We start from the raw sequence: 20,274 nt of genomic DNA, 5'->3' as shown, positions 1-20,274 counted from the left end.
CACGAAAAATCTTTTAATCGTCCACGAAAATTTTCTGTTATAAATTATTTCAATCGATGCAATCGATCATTTATTAGGGATGACCCCACAATAAATAACACGTAGGTGTAACCTTTCACTGGATAGAATTGACAATTAAAGCATCCAAGGCTGCATTAATCGAGGATACATGACAGAAGGATTTTTTTTTTTTCAAAATTCACCTTCAAAAAGCATAGATTTTTTTATTGCCATAGCCTTTTTTCTTTTCTTTCTCGAATCGCGAGTATTTCTTATAAGGCTGAAAGAAAAGCGATAAATAAAATAGAAAAAGATACTAAAATAATAATAATCAAATCGCACCGTCTCTATAATAGGCAAATGCCTCTTTTTCTCCCGAAGTTGTCGGTATTGATTGATGAAATGGAAATTCTCCTATTTATTTGATGAGAAATGGGAAACGAAAAAACAAAAAAAAACCAAAAAAAAGAGAAATCCAATCCCTTTTGGAAATGAAATTTGGCTATTTCATTGTTTCTCTTTTCATCCAAATGGGGTGATGAATTAATGTATTTTTTTGTTGGATTTGATTCCGTCGGATGGACGGGGGCTCAAACCCCCAGCTATCACTTTGATAGGGCAGTGCTCAAAACCAATTGAACTGCAATCCCCAATAAGTAAAGCGTAGAGTATATACATACTCTTATGATTGCATTTAAACCATTTCTTTTTTCTATTCGAATCCCCGTGATGTAAGAAGGGTAATAGAGGCCCGACATACTGATATCTCTATGGATGGGCACTTTAGCGAGAGCGACACGGATTACTAGTAATCCTTTAATTATTGTCAAATCGGGTGATAATCAATCTTTACATGAAAAAATAAAAATAAAAAATTTCAAATCATTTATTTTTTGGGAGGTAAATAGAGCTTAATAATAAAATACAAGGCATTCTCATTGATACTTTATAGATGATTAAAGTGCAAACCACAACAACTACCGGCCCCATTGCATAATGCACGGAGCGCAACACATCTGGTGCTCTTCTTTTTGTAAACTGAAAAAGAAAAGAAAAGTGCTTTTTGAAAATCCCAGAGCACTGCAAAAAATTTCTTAGGGTGAGATGTATAATTGACTCATTCCACGCTAGAAATAATCGCAAGAAATCTTTTAATAACATGGATTTCTATTTTTTAATAATATCTCACGACCGAGACAACTGGTTAAATCCCGTGAAACCATTTGTGAGAATTTCAAAATGTACGAAATTTTTAGTTCAGTTCGGTTCGCGCTTCAGTCCAATTTTCAATTCGGTTTGGACGTCCCTAGCTTGTTAGCGATGGCGGTGATTTACGAGTAGGTCGATTCCGTCGAAATCCTAGCAGATGAAAGGAAAAAAATGAAGTTGAATTTGATTCAATCTATTCAATTCAATTACTCAAACTTTTAAACGACGATTTATGCTGATCCGAATGATTTGAAAAGTGCCTACCTATATCTAACCTACACTTCGACCCAAAAAAAAAAAAAAGAATTTCTAACCTACACATCTTCTGAAAAGTCTAAATCTGACTTTGATTTGGAAGCTCATCAGAAGATTGTACTCCACACCTTCCACGTTGACAAAATACTCAAGTAATTTCGCTGAACGGCAACTTCTTCCATTGATTGCGGCGTCAGATCCGGTCCACACCAGGCCCGCAACTAGAACATTCGTGAAAAAAGATCAAACGGAATCGAGGGTAATTTTGTCATTAATCGAATCTTCAATTCCGTAATAAGATTTTGTTGACAGACGTCCTAAAAAATATATATTTCCTAAATCAAAAACACGATTATTATTCGAGTAATCCGTAATTTAATATTTTTGTCGTGTGATCACGGATTTCACGTTAAAGGAGATATTTTTTTTTTATTTTTTGGGGTGGGGTCGAAAAGCTAAAGGAGAATTAAGAAGGAAGGAAAATGATGAAAACGTTGGGATTAAGGCAGGAGCTGCTGACCAGACGTCTCTATTTGCGCCGAAGACTTTGGTTCCGTCAGGCGCGCCGAGCCAATTCGCCAAGCAGTGCCCCCCAACCCCCACGCCACTCCCGTGCTGACGTGTACCGGCAGAACGTGTCGGTCAGTTCTCGATCGACGCGGGCCCCACGCGAGCTGACGTGGGGAGGGCATTTTCGCCTCCAGTCTCCCGCGTGTCGGTTCGAGGTTTGCTTACGAGCAGGCCCCGCGAGATCATCGTGCCTTCCGCTGCGCCGCCGTATCTGTTCCGGGCGAGCAGTTGGGGAGGGCGGAAAACAAAAAAAAAACAGAGAGGAGGGGTGGGTGCAAAGTCAAATTCACGAATATAAATGGTTGTAGTTGGAGATCGACATTGCAACTTGCGAGTCAATTGATTTTCTTTTTGCCCTTTTTGGCAATAGTCTTGAGGTGAAAATACAATTTTTTTTAAAATATGCATTGTAATTATTACGCCAGAAATACAATTTTTTTTTTTTTTGGTTTAAATTCATGGATTGGCATCCTCAACGAGGATTCGGCATTGACTTTCTTGTTTGCTGGCCGCTTGAAATACAAATAGCAAGTTTGTTAATGCTTAAAGAACATGAATAAATAAATAGGGAAGGAGGATCAAAATAGAAAAATAGGTGCGACCCCATGAATAGGTTATGATCAAGGTTTATTTTGGAACAATTTCTAGGACGCGAAGTGCATTCGATTAGTCGATTATAAGAAGATTTTGAGAAATGGATTTTAGGTCATACATCCCACTTTAAGGTGTTACCGAACATGATTTATTGTTTTATTTCTTTTGCTTTTATTTTAGAATTAATAGCACGAAAAACTTCAAACTGATACACGTGTGATAAATTTACCACAATTACAAAAAAACCCTCAATTGGTACACCTGTGATAAATTTACCACAAACTATTTTTTCGACCACAAAAAGTGTCAAACTTAACTACTTTTTTCACAAAAATCCCGAATTGATATACCCATAATAAATTTACCGCAAACTAATATCTTGACCACCAAAGCCCTAAACTAATACACGTGTGACAAATTTACCTCAAGCTATTTTTCTGATCACCAAAAATTTCAAACTAGTACATCCGTGATAAATTTACCTCAAACTAATTTTTTGATAACCAGAAACTCTAAACTGTGTACACTTGTGACAAATTTACTTTTTATTAGTTTCCGTTAAACTGAGATAATACCATAGAAAATTCCAAACCGATATACTTGTGACAAGTAGAGGTAAAAATATCAAACCGATACACACGTCAATTGCTACTTGTCATCCAACTCGATAAATTGATGATAAAATTTAACGAAAAATTAATGAAAAGTAAATTTATCACAAATTTATCAATTTGGAGTTTTTGTAGTCAAAATAATAATTTGGGATAGATTAATCACGCGTGTATTATTTTAAATGTTTTCGGGGTATTAATTCTCTATTTTATGGCGCACGTCCCGGCCCTGTGCAAATAGACGATATCTTAGTGAATATAAGGGGTTTGCCACGTTGGATGTAGTTAATTGCGCCGATTTGGCCTTTAGCGAGACCTTATCCCTGAATTTTGAAAAAAAGCAAAGCCGGATCCCCAGCGTAAACACGGAGAAGCTTTGAGAGAAATCCCCACATAAATCACATAATCAAAAAGCTAAGCAATATTCTCTGGAAGCAGCAAAAATCCTCTAATCCCGGAAGTAGCGCATTCTGATCTCCAGCTGTAAATTACCCCGAAAAAAAAAAAAAATAAAATAAAATAAAATCCCTTCATCTCTTCTTCTTCTTCTTCTTGTTGGCGAGCGAGAGAGAGAACCAGAACCACCTGATCTTCACACTGATGACCCCCACGAGATATTGACTGTTTCTCTCTCTCTCGCTCTGCCTTTGTGTATAAGCTAAGCTAAAGCGAAAAACCGAGCAAACCCTATACCAACACAACACCAACGCCAAAAGGCAAAACCTCCTCCTCCGTTCGCCGTCTCTTCTCATTATAAAAGCCTGCCACCGCCTCCTCCACCAGACCTCCCTCCCTCCCTCGCTTGCTCCATGCTGATCGGCCATCGTCGTCTACCATGAGCAACATACCCAGATCTCTCACCGACTCCTCCTTCACTCTCTTCCAGTTGGCCATCTCCTCCTCCGACCCTTGGCCCTTCTCTCTCCTCTCCCTCTTATTGTAGTCCTTCATCCATCCCCGACTCGCTCCCCGTCTCTCTCTCTCTCTCGCTCTCTGGTTTCTTTCTTTCTTTGTCTCTCGTTCGGCGGCCGGCGATGGGAAGCGGAGACAAGCTGTTCCACCTGCACTTCCCTCACCACCACCCCCACCAGCCGCGGCACGAGCACGACGTGCCGAAGGGGTGCTTGGCGGTGATGGTGGGGCATGGCGAGGAGGAGAGGAGGAGGTTCGTGATACCGGTGATGTACGTGAACCACCCGCGTTTCGTGGAGCTCCTCAAGGAGGCCGAGGAGGAGTTCGGCTTCGACCAGAAGGGACCCATCACCATCCCCTGCCACGTGGAGGAGTTCCGCTCCGTCCAGCAATCCATCGACCGGGAGAGCTCCCTCCACCACCACCACCACCCCCTCTCTCACGGCGGCGGGCACGGCCATGGCCACGGCCTCCACCACGCGTGGTGCTTCAGGGTTTGATCACACGGATTCGATCTTTATTCTTATTATTATCATATGCTAGGACTTCCTTTCGTTTATTAGATTGTTCTGGGTCTGTTCGCGTCGGTCGATGATGATGCGTGAATAACTTCTGCAACTGTGAAGAATCACTTCCTTTCTTCTTCTTCTTTTTTCCTCTCTTTCCTTTTTGGGCTTCTCTTTAGGTCTCTTGTTTCAGCTGATTTTTTTTTTTTGCGGGGCGGCGAGAATGCTGCTCGAAGATGATGACGATGTTGACGAAAGCCTCTGATCTACTGATAAAAACGACGTGGATGCTTTGGATTTCTACTTCTTTTTCTCCCCCATGTTCCAGTAAATATTCTCGACAAGGAAAAAGCGAAAAAGAAGAAGAAAGAAGAAGAATATTGCTTTCATTTGTAAATCAATATGCTTTCCCTTTACCGGTTTGATAGCAACGTCGATCAATTTAATTAAATAATAATTAAAAAAAAAACAGCTAGCAAATTTTGTGAATTGCTGATCGTTTCAAAAATCCGAATTCCAAATGTCGGGGCAATTTCCGGGTCTAATGGGAAACGGGGATAGGCCCGTTTACTTGACCGCTTTCCGGTGAGTGGAGGTGGTCGGGGGAGAGCGTGCGAGGTGGGGGAACTCCAAACGTGTGGAGCACGATTTAAATGTGGAAAAAACAATGAAACAATGATTGGATTGGACACTATAAAATAAGATATTATTTTAAAATAGGAGTTCGAAGAAGATACGCCGAGCAAGCTAGTCGTTTAAGCCGAAAGAGCGTTCAGATTAGCGGGGCTCTTATATCGAATTAATTGAACATTTATTCGCATTTTGGAGATCTTTTTTTTTTTTTTTTTGCTTAAATTGCTTTTGCTTTGGAGGTTAGGATGCCATGCAATTTCTGTCATTTGGATATAATTTGGTGGTTAGGGCTTAATATCGAATTAATTTGTCTTTTTTTCTTCTTCTTTTTCGTTTGTTGTATTCTGATTCTCTTATCTTATTCGAACTTCTACTCTGCCTTTTTTATGGAGCGTGAGAGTTGAACTCCGTGCTCGAAACTAAACGTCCCCATCCCATTGTCTTAATATTGGGCCGCATGTTTAGTGGGTATAATGTCGAATTTGTTGGAGGAGGGGGAAAGGGCCATCAAAACGGATTCTTTTGTCGTATTGAGCTTAAATTCGATGCTCCTAGGAAGTAATAACCTTTTTAACCTAGGTGTTGTTTTCCCTAGCCCCACTTTTGTGTGTCATGTGGGTCTAGGGGTAATCGTCGAGTCAATTCCCGGTAGAAAATCTGAAACATGTCGTGACTAGATTGTTTCCATATTTTGAGAATCGAGAACTGAACTGGGGTCCCTATTGAACCAGCCTCGAAGCCGAATCGGCCGCTTCCAAATTGATTTCGGGGTACATAGACGCGGGAGCCGGATTGCAAGTCCTTTTCTTTTCGTTGCCTCGCCACCACCCCGGGCGGGGGCGAGGTGATTTTGCCTTCGTGGAGGGCAACGGGGCACGACCTTGAACGAATTTAAATTTTCCCTTTTCATCATCGCAGAGAACTAATGCCGAGTGCTAGATGACAAATTGGCATTCTTTTTCTTTTTTTTTTCATTCTTTACAAAAAGTAATAGCCTTTATGAGTGGATTTTGTAACATAAAAATGGTCTCGTGAGTTGCATACATAGAGCCAATGAAGCTCCAAGCTTCACAAATTAGTCGAATATTAAGACATTGTGAAGTAAACAAACGGGAAACAATTGTCTCCTCATTACTTTCATAGACGTGTTCCAAAAGCTTTACATTTTCCATGGAAAAACTAAACTCATAAGCAGGAGGCTGATGATACCGGCCTCAGCCTACCCCATGCCCCGCCTAATGCCCGCGGTTTATTTTTTTCGAGGAAAATTTGCCGCATTCAAGGTAGTATCCAACCGTTCATGTATTCCTCGCATCTCCGGACCGGGTAGGGCCGGACCAAACCGGTGGCCCTGACTCGTTTTATACATACATATATATATATATATATATATATAATAATAATAATAATAATAATAATAATAATAATGGTAAATTTTGGATATTGCTAAATTATTAGGGCCTTATAGATAAGTTTCGCCTCCTTTAAATTTCTCCCATAAAATGCACGAATAAGTCAATAGTGATTATTTTCATTACAATTGCCCCCACAATTTGATGAAACTCAGTAAGCAATTCTACAATTGTGAAAATGCAGTTAGTTTAGACAAATGAAGCCTACATAACATTTGATAAAATATTGGCCCCCACTAGAAAAAAAATTTATAGATTCGTCGTGGGAAAAATTACCAAAAAAATCCTAAATCTATTGTAATTCTGTTAATTCAGTCAATTTGGCCAATTTTGGCCAGAAATTATTGCCGTGGCGCAATTGACAACGACATTGATAATTTTTAATAATAAAATTATTATTTATTTTTTTCCCTTTCTTCTTCCTGGCCGGGGGTGGGTGAGGCTCTCCCTCGCCAATGATCGGTAGGGGTGAACTTTGCCAAAGGTTGGTGAGGTCGACCTCATGGCCCTCGCCTGCGGTCGGTCGCCGAGCTCCGGCGATCGGCTGGAGAAAGAAGAAATTGTAAGAAGAAAAAAGAAATAGGAAGAAAGTACAATATTAACATGTAAAATTACTATATTATTAAAAATTATTCACGCTAGCGATTTTCGGCTGAAATTGATCCGATGGACTGAATTGGCACAAATACAAAAGGTTTAGGACTCAATTGGCAAAAAAAAGTTACAAAACTACATTGACACCATTGCAATAGGTTTTAAATTTTTTTGGTAATTCTCCCTCCATCATGACTCCCTGCGCTCTTACTTGATGTGCAATTTAGTTCTCGAAGTTTAATTTCGATCCAATTAGTTATTGTATTCTCTGATTCGAACTTATTGAGTCCTTTTAGATAATATGGCAATCTAACTCACACCGTGGAACCATATTTGCGGACGTGGCTATACAAGTACGCAGCCACAAAAGCAAATCGGCAAAAGATGAAAGATTGGTTGGACCTAAAGAGTACAAGTATAAAACCAGCCGAAATTATAATTCAAGATCAAAGTGAAAGTCGAATGAAAGTTCAACCACCGATTTTCACGTAGTCCCACCAAAAATTGCCGACCATTCATATCCACCTAACCATCTCTCTTTCCAACGTCGATTTGTGCGTGCGTGCGACATAGAGCTCGACGAAGTTGATTGGCCAGGGCCTATGATCATTCTTGTCGTGAGAAATTATTACAGTAGACGACTGAATCTACAACGACATAATAGGAGCCTTTGGCTACAAACTCAAGAACACATTTATGCCTCATAATCCCTTCACATGTTTCCCCTCAAGGCTTTCACGCGTCGACTTAGTGGCTTTACAAGCAATGACATCAACTCACTTTATTATTCTCAGTTAGGTTTGGGCGCGGGTGATGTCCATGCCTGTAACTCAGCAGACGCATGGTTTGGAGTGAATTTCCGACCATTGATCGAGGAGTACAATGTAAAAACAAACAGTGGGGCTGGGACCGGAAACCAGAAAAAAAGTAAAAGACAAAGTGGTAGTAGGGTTTGCACATGCACATCCACATGCACATGCACAAGGACCCAAACATAAAGATGCTTCCCAAAACTTTCGACAGCGGGAACATAAGCTGGCAAATTCGTGGCTGTAAAGATTGCTGGAAGTCAAAATGAACGTGAACCACTCAGTCCCCATGGAAGGAGCCACCGAAAGACAAAAGTCTCCTGTCCAAAACCCTTATCATCCTCGTTCTTGGCGGGTATAGCGGTTGCAGAACATGCTTCTCCACCGGCGAAGAGGGGTTGAACCCCGAACCTCGAACGTTGACAAGACAGAATCTGACTCAAGGTAAAGCTTCGTCGTTCCCGGCGCGGGGGGGGTGGGGGTGGGGGGTGGTGGTGGGATGAGAAACGAGCCTGTCGACCAACCCTAGCGTCGTTGACTTCTATTCGTCTGCGTGTCCAGGGCAACTTCTCCTAAGAATACTTTCGAATCATGCGTCGGTTTCGTGCTTCCATTTGTATGGAACACCGGGTCGCCCGCCGTTAATCGCCATTTAAAAAAAGACAAGTCAACGGTCTCGTCTTGAAGCGGCGAATGTATTGAAGATGGGTTTGTCGTAGTCGTACTCCTCCTCCCCCCCGCATGCATTCCCACCAACAACGTGATCTTAGGGCCAAGTAGAATGGACCGAGCAGACGCGGAATCGCCCAAACCAGAACGAATTGACCTATTCAGTCCGATTTTTGATTCCATAAAATTGGAACCAGTTATTGTCTGTCCGGTTCCAATTCCAAAGGGCAAGAACTGGACCGTCCAGATAGGATCGTATAGTATTTCTTTTCTTTTTTAAAAAAATTCTAAATGTAAACCTAAACCTAAGATGCTTATGATGCTTATGATGCTTAGTATAAAGCAACAACATGATGCAATTAATAAGAGGTAGTTCAATGAATGTGTAATTAATGAGAAAAATTTAACGACGAATCATACAAAAAAAAAAAAAAGGCTGGTCCGATGATTTGCCCACATAGGAACCGAATCGGACTAGGAACCAATTACCCCTACATGATCTCACACTTTTTTTTCATGTTAACATGATCCTAAACTTGGATCGCGTCATTTTGACTCGAATTCTTGCATTTTTTGTCTTTTGATTCCCAGTACACCATGCACGAGACCGTCAGTCAAAACTTATCGAAACGACAGTACTCGTGTGGGAGAATTACCAAAAAAGTCCTAAACCTATTGTAATTGTGTCATTCAATCCTAAATTATTACTTTTTTGCTAATTAGGTCGTAAGCCTTTTGTATTTATGTAAATTTAATGTGTTTGGCGGGAAATCGTTGACCTACCGTGGCCGGTGATTGTGCACAAATGTAAAATGTTTATAACTCAGTTGGCCAAAAAAAAAAAAAAGTTTAGGACCGAATTTACATAATTGCAATAATTTTATGATTTTTTTGGGTAATTCCTCCGTGCTCATGTTATCGTGCCTTGGATTTACGGTTGTCGGTTGCATAGCCCAAACATGCCGGATTCAGAAAAGCAAACTAGAAGGAAATACGATCGCGACATAACCCCAAGTTCAATCTAGATCCACATCGGTAGCTCGAGGTGGGGGCAATGAGCTGATTGCAAGAGAGTGATACTAAACGTAGGAACACTAGTTCGTAACATGGATGTGCCAAGAGAGATGTGATGATTAAACTCTTCTTGAGAGCCTATCGGATCTTTCATACGCCACGGCCGGTCCGACCCCGTTTGATTCCCCGAAAGTCAAAATGCGTGCGGCTATAGTTGGGGGGGTCGTGAAATAAGCGAGTGGGCGTTGACGGCGCTTCTCAAGGGATCGATCGGGCTCATCATCATGGGTTTGTTACATAGTTTTGGGTCTTTTCCAATCGGGTCATTTTTCGACCCGATCAATCCCACAACGCATCATCCAATCCCGACACTTCTGCTCATATTAACTTCCCAAGTTCTATGAGAATAGGTTTGGAGTGTTTGGACCCGATGAGTGGCCCGGCCCATGCACACCGGAACAAATAACTTTTCTCAAAGGTCAGGCCCGAGCCCGAATTTGTCCGGCCCGCCCATCCATCGGTGCTAAGGGGACGGCCGAGCCATACGCTGCACGCGCCAAAATGGGTGCGTGAGCCTGCCAATCATGTGAGCCCTATAAATAGCAGGAGTCTCGAAAGCGTTGCGATTTTTCACATCTCTCTCTGTCTTTCTGGACTCTCTTAATTATACTCCAAGCCCTCCAAAACCCTGCAATCTCAAAACCTCACTCATTTCGCCCCTGAATCTTCAGCTCAGGGCCTCCGACAGTTCATCCCTCGGTTGCGCTCGGCTAGTGTCGCGGCGGACCTTCTTCTCCGCTAGCCCTTAGACCTAATTGGTCGGCTGATTTTTTCGATCCGAGGGCTTTTTGTTTTTGCCCTTTTTTTTGTATGGTCTAGGGTTTGTGGCGTCGAGAGGGGAGCACGGGAGGGGGAAGGGTTAGTGTTGCCGCAGCAGTGAGCGGGTCTGACTCGATGGAGGCTCCGGCCGGTGTGGCCGCCAGTCGCGCGGGTTCATCGCCGATGTCTTCGTCCCGAAAGGAGTGGCGCGCCATTTCGGAGCATCAGCCGATTCGGAGCTCTGGAAATGAGGTTAAACTTAAATCTGAACACTTGCTTCATTTGATTGGGGTATAATGTGAATTGATCATTACGGTCATCGTGGAGTTAGTTTTGGAAAGCCGTAGTTTGTGCGTGACTCTAAGCGACTGTAACGAGCCCGTGGGGATTGATTTTTATTTGGCTAGGAATAGTTGTTGTTAGTAGTCGTCGTCATTTTTCGGTGCTTGCTTTTCCCAACTTTCTCCACACTGTTGGGCGTGGAAGATCGTGCGCGAATGGTCGTGTAGGGAGTTCTTGTGATATGATCGTGTACAGTCGGACTCATTCTAATTTAAATTCGGAAAACTGTTACCTTTATGCTCTGAGTAGATAATATCTTTTTTTATCCTTCATCTCGCGCATTAATGTCCGGTGTAGGAGAAAAGCCAAATTGTATATGCTTATGCTTGGTATCCTCTTAGGACTTGTACTTGTTATATTCCTTTTCTCTAAATCTTGATGTAGAAGTATTTGCAAAATGCCTGGCTAGGTTCGGCCTTTTTGCTGTATTGGCAGCCTGATTTTCAAAAAATTTAAAGAGAACTACATTTGCCTCTCACCTTGTCTAAACTACTCCTGGTCTTTTGGTAATTTGAATTAGCAATTCGGCTTGATGATAGCATAGTCTTTTGCTGGTCCGGTATCTGGGTGCTAGCCTCAGTAACCCGCTCCCTCCCTTTAGTATAGGAAAAGAGATTGCCATTTTTGAATTTTTTTTTCTGGCGAGCAGTTTTATACGTAGATGTGAATTGTCTAGGATAGTCATTATACTCATCATGTCTTACTTTCTCCCTCCATCGATTCCTCCTGAAATGTTAATTGTTAACAGGATTTGGAGAGGTCAAAATTAGGCCAGTCTGATGAGAGAACGATATATGAGGTAATGAACATGATATTGTGGTTGGGACTTATTCGATGGACATAAAAGTGACGTGCTTTGCTTTGAATTAAGGTGCAGCAGGGAAGACAGCCACTCGACTTCTGTGCTATTACAATGGATGGCAGTTCTGGTGATGACCTATTGGAGCAGCTTCAAAGCATTGCAAGTAAGAGAGAGGATTTGCAGCATCTGGAGATTGAGCTTAGAGCGCAGATGATCGCTAAATCGGAGATTGCTGAAATGCAAAACTCCTTTGACTCTCAAATCAAGGAGCATGGGGATGCTGCTGTCAAACTTCAGGTCTGCTAAAGTCATAGTCAACTCTGAAGTTCTTGCTCTAATAATGTATTTGGAGGGACGAATTGGTTGTGAAATTTCAACCATATGTTTCTCCATATACAAAACTAAAGTTATTTGCACTGGAAGTACTTGAGCTTCTGCATCAACTTGTTTAGAGCACAGTTATTAGGAGCAATCTCCTCGATGATGGATGACCTCGACTTGCATTCTAATTTTGTTTTGATACGGTCAAGTTTATTTCTTATCTTTCGGATGGGGAGTAATAGAATAAAATCTTTGTCTACAAACGAGCAATCGTAAGTCTGTATAATGGGTTGGAACATGCATGGTCTTAGAATAAAAGGCCAGCTGAGCATTTTCCATTTATACAGGCTGCTTTCTCCTTCTCTGATTGATAATGGTATGTCATTTTAGGTTGTTAGCTCCCTATAGCTCTGACTAGTCATCATCGACTAAAACTTTTCAAATATATCAGTAGATTTATATATATATATTTTAGTCCGTCATTTAAAATGTGATATTATTTGGTAATGCAGGAGCAACTGCACGAAAGAGAGCAATCGATCCATGACTTGGAAAGGAGGATGGAAGAGAAAGATCGAGAGCTTATTGCTATAAAAAGAGACAATGAGGCGGTTTGTGAACCTTTTTCATTTTCTTCTACTTCCATTTCAAAGTCTCGTTTCTAGTTCTCTCTTAACTGTCCCTTTAATTTCGCAGTCTTGGGCCAAGGAGGATCTTCTAAGAGAACAAAAGAAAGAATTAGCAACCTTTCGGTGTGTCTTTAACTTCGAGTTCTGAGCTTATGCTTTAGTTTCATATTAGGTGTCACTTTGCCGGATAATACGAAAAATTTCTCTTTGATAGTGCCTTTGGTGCAGTATTGTCATCTCACTTGAAATTGAGTGCTTTAATTTGTGCGTATCTTGACATGCGAGGCTTATTTCTACTGCAGCTTTTTTACCTCGATAAGTTTTATTCCTGTGACTTGGACAGTCTGATGCTTAGACATCTTGAAGTGACTTTGATGGTAATTTCTCTGTTGTGCTCTCCACAGAAGGGAGCGTGATCATTCCGAAGCTGAAAGAATGCAACACTTGCAGCAAATTCACGACCTTCAGGAACATATTCAGGACAAAGAGAGGCAGCTCATGGACTTGCAGGAACAGGTCGGTGCTGCTTAACAAAAGTGTTGCTTAGGCTTCTCAAGTGAAAAGCTTTTTGAGAGTCAACAATTTTCAAATCTTGTTGGCATAAGGAAATCATCTCATTTATCCCTTTTTTTTTTTTCTAAAATTATTTGGTTGATGTGCTAGTTTACTTTGGTGCGCATAATGTTGTCTGGATAAATTACACTGTTTATAATTACTTACTCTTTTCCCTTTTTGCAGTATAGAGTTGCTCAAGAGACAATCATATATAAGGATGATCAGTTGAGGGAGGCCCAAGCTTGGATTGCACGTGTTCAGGAAATGGATGCTTTGCAATCTCACTCTTTACAAGCTGAACTGCGGGAACGAACTGAACAATGCAATCAGCTCTGGATTGGTTGGCAACGACAGGTTGATCTGCTACGATCTCTCTATCATACTTCTAGATTGTATCTCTTATCTGCGATTAAGTTAAACTGTTTCATATTTATATTTTTAGTTCATAGCATTATTTGGCTATTTCGATTTCCATATGCTGACATTGTACTGTGTTACATTTGTTAGGTGGCTGAAATGGAGAGATTTCATGTGCATACTGTACAACAGCTTCAACTTGAACTGGCTGATCTGAGAGAAAGATGTGGATCCTTTACTGATGAATCACATATACCGCAAACAAATATGAAGGATGCATCTCAGTTTGGACAGATTAATGACAACCGATTAGATTCTAATGGATCCAGTGGAAATACTGTGGCGCTTTCAAGTGATAATTCTGGCAGTGCATCCAGCAATGGGTCAACCCAGGTAGAATGCTAATTATGGGATCTTCTTTTTATCTCAATGATGTGCCAAGTTAGATTTAGAGCCAGAAATATGATCCAGATCCTAGGGTGTTCATTTCATGGAAAAATAGCCCTTGGACAACGTCTTATCTATGTCATTTGGCTTTGTTTGGGCTATTTAGTCAATAAAAAATTGTTTTCACGTTCGAGATTTGGAAAGGGGACTTTCTTTGGTTGTTATTCGAAGATGTTGGACCTGCATATTGAATCAGAAATATTAGTATATAATCAAGTTTCATTACTGTACTTTTGTGTCGTTTTACTGAAATTATGCTAGTAATTTTTGTCGAGATGCCTCTAACTTCCAAGTGTTTTGGATATGTGGCAATTTCAAATTAGATTGACCGTGCTACTGGTGTTCCACTTGTGTCGTCATCACTGCTTGGACTGCCTGCATACCTTCCACCTGCTCAGGTCCCTACTCTTCATCCATTTGTTATGCATCAACAGGGAGTCCCACAGTCTGTGCCATCAAATGTTCCTCACTCACAGCTTAATGAGTATCAATCAATACCATCACTGTCATCCAATCAGCAGTGGCAGAATCAACAGGTTAGCAGAGATGGCATATAAGCCATACGTGCTAATGACCAAATTTTCTTAATGTATGGTGATTGAGTTCATGTGTTTTGGTTCATATCATATACACAGGATGTATCTGGAGAAGTACATATATCAAAGCATATACAGCATTCAGAAACCCAGAACGAACAGAACTTACTGAAATCTGATTCTGGATATGGCTATGAGATGACTGTTAATGGTGAAGTCGTTCAAAGAGAATATCCGGATGTTCATGTGAGCCAAGTAATAAAGCCTGATTCTTCGATTTTCTCATCTACTGGAGAAGCAAAGGTGGTGTTTTCAATCCCTGTTTAGTCATTGAGAAATTTCCTCTTCACACTGTTGTCCACAATTTTGAATTAAATACCACAATCTTCTATCCGCTAGGTTACCGAGTCTATTGATAGTAGCTACTTGGGATCCTCCCAGCACGAGCAGAGTTTAAACCAGATTTCATCTCAATTTCATGATGCTCTGACTTTGGATGGTCATCAACAGAGTACTGAATCTAAGGTGGGCTGCTGTTTATGCCTTCGTAACTTTTGCAATTTCTTTTTGCTTGTCTCGTGAGGTCATCTTCCTCAGGCAGCTTGTAGGGCTAAAAAAAGTTTCTGTTGTTGCAATGGTATAGGAGGAGGGTGTTTCCAGTGTGACTAATCAAGAAATAGAGGTTCAAGCATTTGAAGCTGAACAGCCAACTCCTACTTCACTTCATCCTGCAAATAGTGATGCCATTGGCAACAATCATGCTGCTGATGAAGTTGCACCTGAAATGGGTGTTCCAACTGGGAAGGCTATTAAGTCAACTGGTGGAAGAAATCTGGAAACTAATCTTTTGGATGAAAGATCCTTGTTGGCTTGTATAGTTCGCACCGTTCCACCTGGTGGTAAAATACGAATTAGTTCAACGGTTAGTGTTTTTTCCTGGAAATAGTCTTTGCGAGCCACTTTGTCCATCTTGCATGAAAGATTGATTCGATCGGATGAGCCATTTGTGTCAATTACAGCTGCCAAATAGGCTGGGTAAGATGCTCGCACCGTTACATTGGCACGATTACAAGAGGAAGTACGGGAAACTTGATGACTTTGTTGCTAGTCATCCAGAAGTGAGTTTCTTGATAAGCTAGTTTGCATTCTTGCACGTGCGCACACTCAAGTAGATTAAATATCGTTGATATAGGGAAAGATCCAATATAACTGGAGAATGTTATGTGCTATTACAGTTTTTTGTGATTGAGGGGGACTACATTCAGCTGCGTGAAGGTGCTCAAGAAATGATAGCTGCTACGGCAGCTGTTGCCAAAGTAGCTGCAGCAGCGGCTGTGTCAGCTCCCCATTCCTCATCCATGCCCTCTGTGGCTCTTACCCCTATGGCACAGGCCCGGCTAAGAAGTGTTTCATCCATCGATAGCAAACAGATGAATGCTTCTGAAAATAGTTTCAATGTCACTGAAGATTCCTTGCGCCTGTCAACAATGCATATGCATTCTAATGGAATGAACTTTAGCATTACCGGGAGTACTTCCAAAGTCATGGTACTAAGCAAGTCTAAGGATGCTTTGGTTTCAAACGGTCTGGAAATGAAGCCAGGCCAAGCACCTGGGTTCATTTCCAATGGGGCGCATCTTGATAAATTCAGCATTGTGAATGCTCATGGCAAAGGGCTAAGTAATGGAAGAGCTGGCTTAAATGCTGTTGGCAGACAGCCGGGAAGGTATTGATCGATGTTTAAAAGTGTCCTTTCTTGTTCTTTTTATTCAATGCTTTTGCAGTCGAAACTATTCTAGAGCATGTGCTTATTCAGTGTACTTAATTTTGACAGGGCTAGCAACCATACTTCTATTCCCAGAAGATAGTAAGTATCATATGCTTATGGTCGCCACATGCGTGATAAGTCATCAATCTACATTACTTAACTCACATGTCCGTTTTTTCTGTCATTTTTCCTTTTCGGTCCTAGGCTTGTAGAGTGTTTATTTTTTTTATGGTGATGCAGGAGATGATTGGACGTGCATGGCTTGACTGCTGATATATTAAGCAAAACAAGGAACAACGTCCTTTCAATCACGATGGTGACTGGATGAATAGGTGATCGGGAATTCTGTCAGACTGAAAGTTGCACCCACCCTTTTGCTGACGCTCAAAGTCGCTCTAATTGAAATATCTTGGCTTAATTTACTGTCTCTCATTTTACCTGGTCCAGTAAAATTAAAAACGTGAATCTTCATACTTTACATTGCATGCTAAACTGACGACTGCATTTTTGGCAAAAATTTATGCGAAGCATCCTTCTATACCATCCCATTTTCGCTCTATCATATTTTTAGGCGGTGCATTGGGTTATGAGTGTCCAGGTCAGCGTTTCAAGGTCTTGAATTTGTCCCAAGGACAATGACACATTAACTTAACGAGCGTTGAAATGAGAGGCGGTAAGTAACTTCCAGTCAATTTCTCCTTAATTCTGTGAAATGTATTAAATCTCATTGAACCCCCCAATAATATGCATGGTAGCTTTGAAGGTTTTGAGGGTCGCTGTACTATAAATGCGATCGGCATGGGCTTCGTTTCATTGGAATGTGAATCTTTTTGTGATGTATATTATCTAGCTTTCCCCTGGACATCAATGCTACCCGGATGAGTCTTGGTCGAATTTTCTCTGACTTGAATGACTAGATTTGCTTTCAGCCCTCATGGGTTCTTCGCCAACTAATGAATTGATTACCCTATGGAGCCATGTTGTCGATTGACGATGTGTTACCCGAGCGGGTCAGTTCAGGTGTAATGATTGATCCGCAAAGGAAGGGAGAAAGAAAGGAAGAGAGCGAAGTTCGAAAAAGAAGAAGAGGAATATCTGATGCTGGGTCCTAGAAGATGGACGTGAAAAGGAAAAAATCACATGCATGCCAGCTTTGTTTTAGGGAGGACCTAGTGGACGAACACAGCCGAGCCTGAGGAAGGAGTTTAGGCCCACTTGATCCCTACCAGCGACCTAACCCATTTGCACAAACTGGACTTCTTCCCAAGTCCAAACTCCAAAGTGTTGGGAAGATAGAGTACTTAACTCAAACCTCGCAGTTTATTGGGGCTTGAAAACTATACCTGGCCAGCCGGTTCGATCTCCGACTCTATCTTTAGGCCGGTTCAATTGCATAATGAACACCTACGGGCTCTCATTCGCCCCCCACGTAGCCAACGGTTAAATAGCAATGTTCCTATGAAGGTACAGTCAAATGATTGATTTTGCGAGCACACTTTTTGATAGGAGTGCAGGCGGTGAAGTGAAGGCAAGGGTGTCTCCTTCGCGGTGGCAACTAAAGACTTGCGCGCGACAGCGGCCCACGCCGTCGTCACTTGTTTGTTTGCTCGCAGCATGGAGGCACAAAAGTTCGTCTTTTTCTTCCGTGTACACTGAATCAAGAGGGGACCATCGTTTCGTTTTTTGTGGGGGTGCAAGTACAAATGGACCCGTTTCATGGTTGCAAAAAATTTCGTAATTATGAGCATGGCTTTGTATGTAGTGATCGGAAATGTGTCTTGATAAGTCGATGTATTACTAGTAGCAGTAACGGTAGCACGAACTCTAGAACTCGAAAGGCCGGGCAATCTTCGAATTAGTGGGAGTTAGGGGAGTTTGGTTGCGAGAAATTTTGACCCCACATGGATGCATTTTGAGCACGACCCTTCACGCAGGGAGGGGGGGTGGGGGGGCTTTTATGGGGTCATCTTCATTGTTTGTTTTTCTGACGACGTGAATGAGAAACATTTCAAATCTGACTTTTAGATGTTTCGTGTGATCGCCGATCGTATGGTTAGCGTTTGTCAAAGGCACGAGGGAATTAGCGAACGAAGAAATCGAGCAGCTTAGTAAATGCAAGCGATGCACATCGGAAACTTCTCACCACAGTGATTACAATCTCGATTATTTCTTTTGTCGAATGGAATACCTCACGCAGGGACCGACCTAAAGTGATGGTAATTGGGGCTGTTGCCCCCTCACTCATTTCTCCAAATACCTGATATAATTCTAGGTTTTTTTTTTTTTTAACTTTATGCTAAAAACTAATTTAGCCTAGAAAACTAAGTTTTGCCTCCTTCCCCATTAAATTTCTCAAAATTTTTATGGCTAAACTTTATGGTTAACATTTTCATTTCACACAGACATAATCATATAAATAATCTATGAACTTTGATCTAATGTGCAATGTGGTTCATGAACTTTAAACCCTTAATTTGACCAATATGATTCCTCAACTTTTGGGATATGCTCAACTTAATTCCTGAATCATATGAAGATATTTAATGTAGTCATTCCACTAATTAAAGTTCATGGAAGATTTTCAATATTTTCAAAAGTTTGTGCATCGCATTGAACAAATTAAAAGTTCATAGATCACATTGCACGTTGAGCTGAAATTCATGGATCATGTTGGGTAAATTAAAAGTCGATGAATCATATTACACATCGAGTCAAAATTTAGAGATCATTTGTGTTATTTTTCTTTTTTACATTTGGCCCCACTAGTTGATAAAACTCAGTTAATTTGCACCGCAGCTCTAAGGGTCGAAACGTATATTTCTGCGTACTATAGTCATCATTGATCGAATTTCGTCCTCACCCAAAAAAAAAGAACACCCAACATTCATCCCTGGCCTCACGTCAACATCTGGACAACCTTTCTTCGTTAGAGCTGTCGTGCAACTCCACAACCCTTATCTTCTTGTCGAGTACAGACATCATTTTCCTCCTCTTCTTCTTCTTTTCTCTTTTGCATTTTAAGAAATGCGACAATAGAAGATAACCCAATTTACGTTTTTTTTTTCTTTTATTTTTCCCCCCGTGATCTTGACAAATCGCTATAAATGGTGGGGTGACGACTTTAGGGATGGTTGCCAATGGTGGGGGCACGGGAGGAGGAGGAAGATGCCAAAAATCAGGGCAAATATCTTTTATTGTACGACCACTGTCTAACGTGCGTGTCGCCATTAATTGGACAAGATGGAGGAGGAGGGTGCAACTTTCCCCCCACTCCCACAAGAAAGTTCAAGAGCAAAATTTGCTTTTGGTACTTAAAAATCGACACAAACGGAGTCTCGATTATAATAATCCAACGTTCGGTCCGGTCCATAAACTTTCAACTCGCTCGACCTTGTCATCCAGAATGTTTCCCAATCTCATTTTTTGGACTTTTAATTCGTTCGATACGATATATAAATCGTTCGTGAATATTTGGTCCCGTCCATAAATTTTTGTATTGTTCGAACTATAATCTATAGAGTATCACGATACTTCCATTTAAGCGTATTTTAGTTTGTGAACTCTATAACCGTTGAGGTAGAATCTCATTAAAATTCGTATCGGATTGATATCCCGGCTATTTTAATTTAATTTAGTCAAGGCAACACGAAATGCAAAAGCTTGTAAATTTATCTAACTAAAAAAATTGGAGCGGGATTTAGATTAATATAAGTACGAAATATCTATAGATATATTAATGTCATTATTGATTATTCTTGTGAAAATAAATATATTTAAAATAAAACGAACACGAATCGGATATAACCTTAGATGAGGTTATATTTATACTACTACAAATAGTATCGGTGAAAGTATAGTTAAATGGGACGGTAGTTTTATTCATAAAGACCAAAAAAAGTAAAACGGTGAC

General features: G+C 41.0%; 2 protein-coding genes across 8 annotated transcripts; both read left to right on the top strand.

Moving 5' to 3' along the window:
- The first annotated feature begins 3,870 nt into the window (after window positions 1-3,870).
- On the top strand, window positions 3,871-4,805 carry LOC115742247 (auxin-responsive protein SAUR32-like). Its single transcript, XM_030676409.2, has one exon. It carries the CDS (start codon window positions 4,274-4,276, stop codon window positions 4,649-4,651), a length of 378 nt encoding a protein of 125 aa, XP_030532269.1. The 5' UTR covers window positions 3,871-4,273; the 3' UTR covers window positions 4,652-4,805.
- Window positions 4,806-10,427: 5,622 nt separating this feature from the next.
- Window positions 10,428-16,910, top strand: LOC115742288. Of its 7 annotated transcripts, none has more exons than XM_030676485.2 (16): window positions 10,428-10,859; window positions 11,698-11,748; window positions 11,830-12,048; window positions 12,585-12,683; window positions 12,769-12,824; window positions 13,106-13,217; window positions 13,440-13,610; window positions 13,764-14,006; window positions 14,384-14,596; window positions 14,696-14,899; window positions 14,996-15,121; window positions 15,240-15,518; window positions 15,616-15,714; window positions 15,832-16,322; window positions 16,431-16,463; window positions 16,605-16,910. In XM_030676485.2, coding segments are annotated over exons 1-16 (2,514 nt in total). In that variant the 5' UTR covers window positions 10,428-10,742; the 3' UTR covers window positions 16,606-16,910. The 7 variants fall into 7 exon arrangements, with proteins under 7 accessions (XP_030532345.1, XP_030532344.1, XP_030532342.1 ...); XM_030676484.2 differs by having other exon boundaries at window positions 11,827-12,048; XM_030676482.2 differs by having other exon boundaries at window positions 11,821-12,048.
- Window positions 16,911-20,274: the final 3,364 nt, after the last annotated feature.

The sequence above is a fragment of the Rhodamnia argentea genome, chromosome 10 (genome assembly GCF_020921035.1).
Source record: "Rhodamnia argentea isolate NSW1041297 chromosome 10, ASM2092103v1, whole genome shotgun sequence".
Classification (NCBI taxonomy): Eukaryota; Viridiplantae; Streptophyta; class Magnoliopsida; order Myrtales; family Myrtaceae; genus Rhodamnia; species Rhodamnia argentea.
This window is presented reverse-complemented; position numbering and strand designations above follow the sequence as displayed.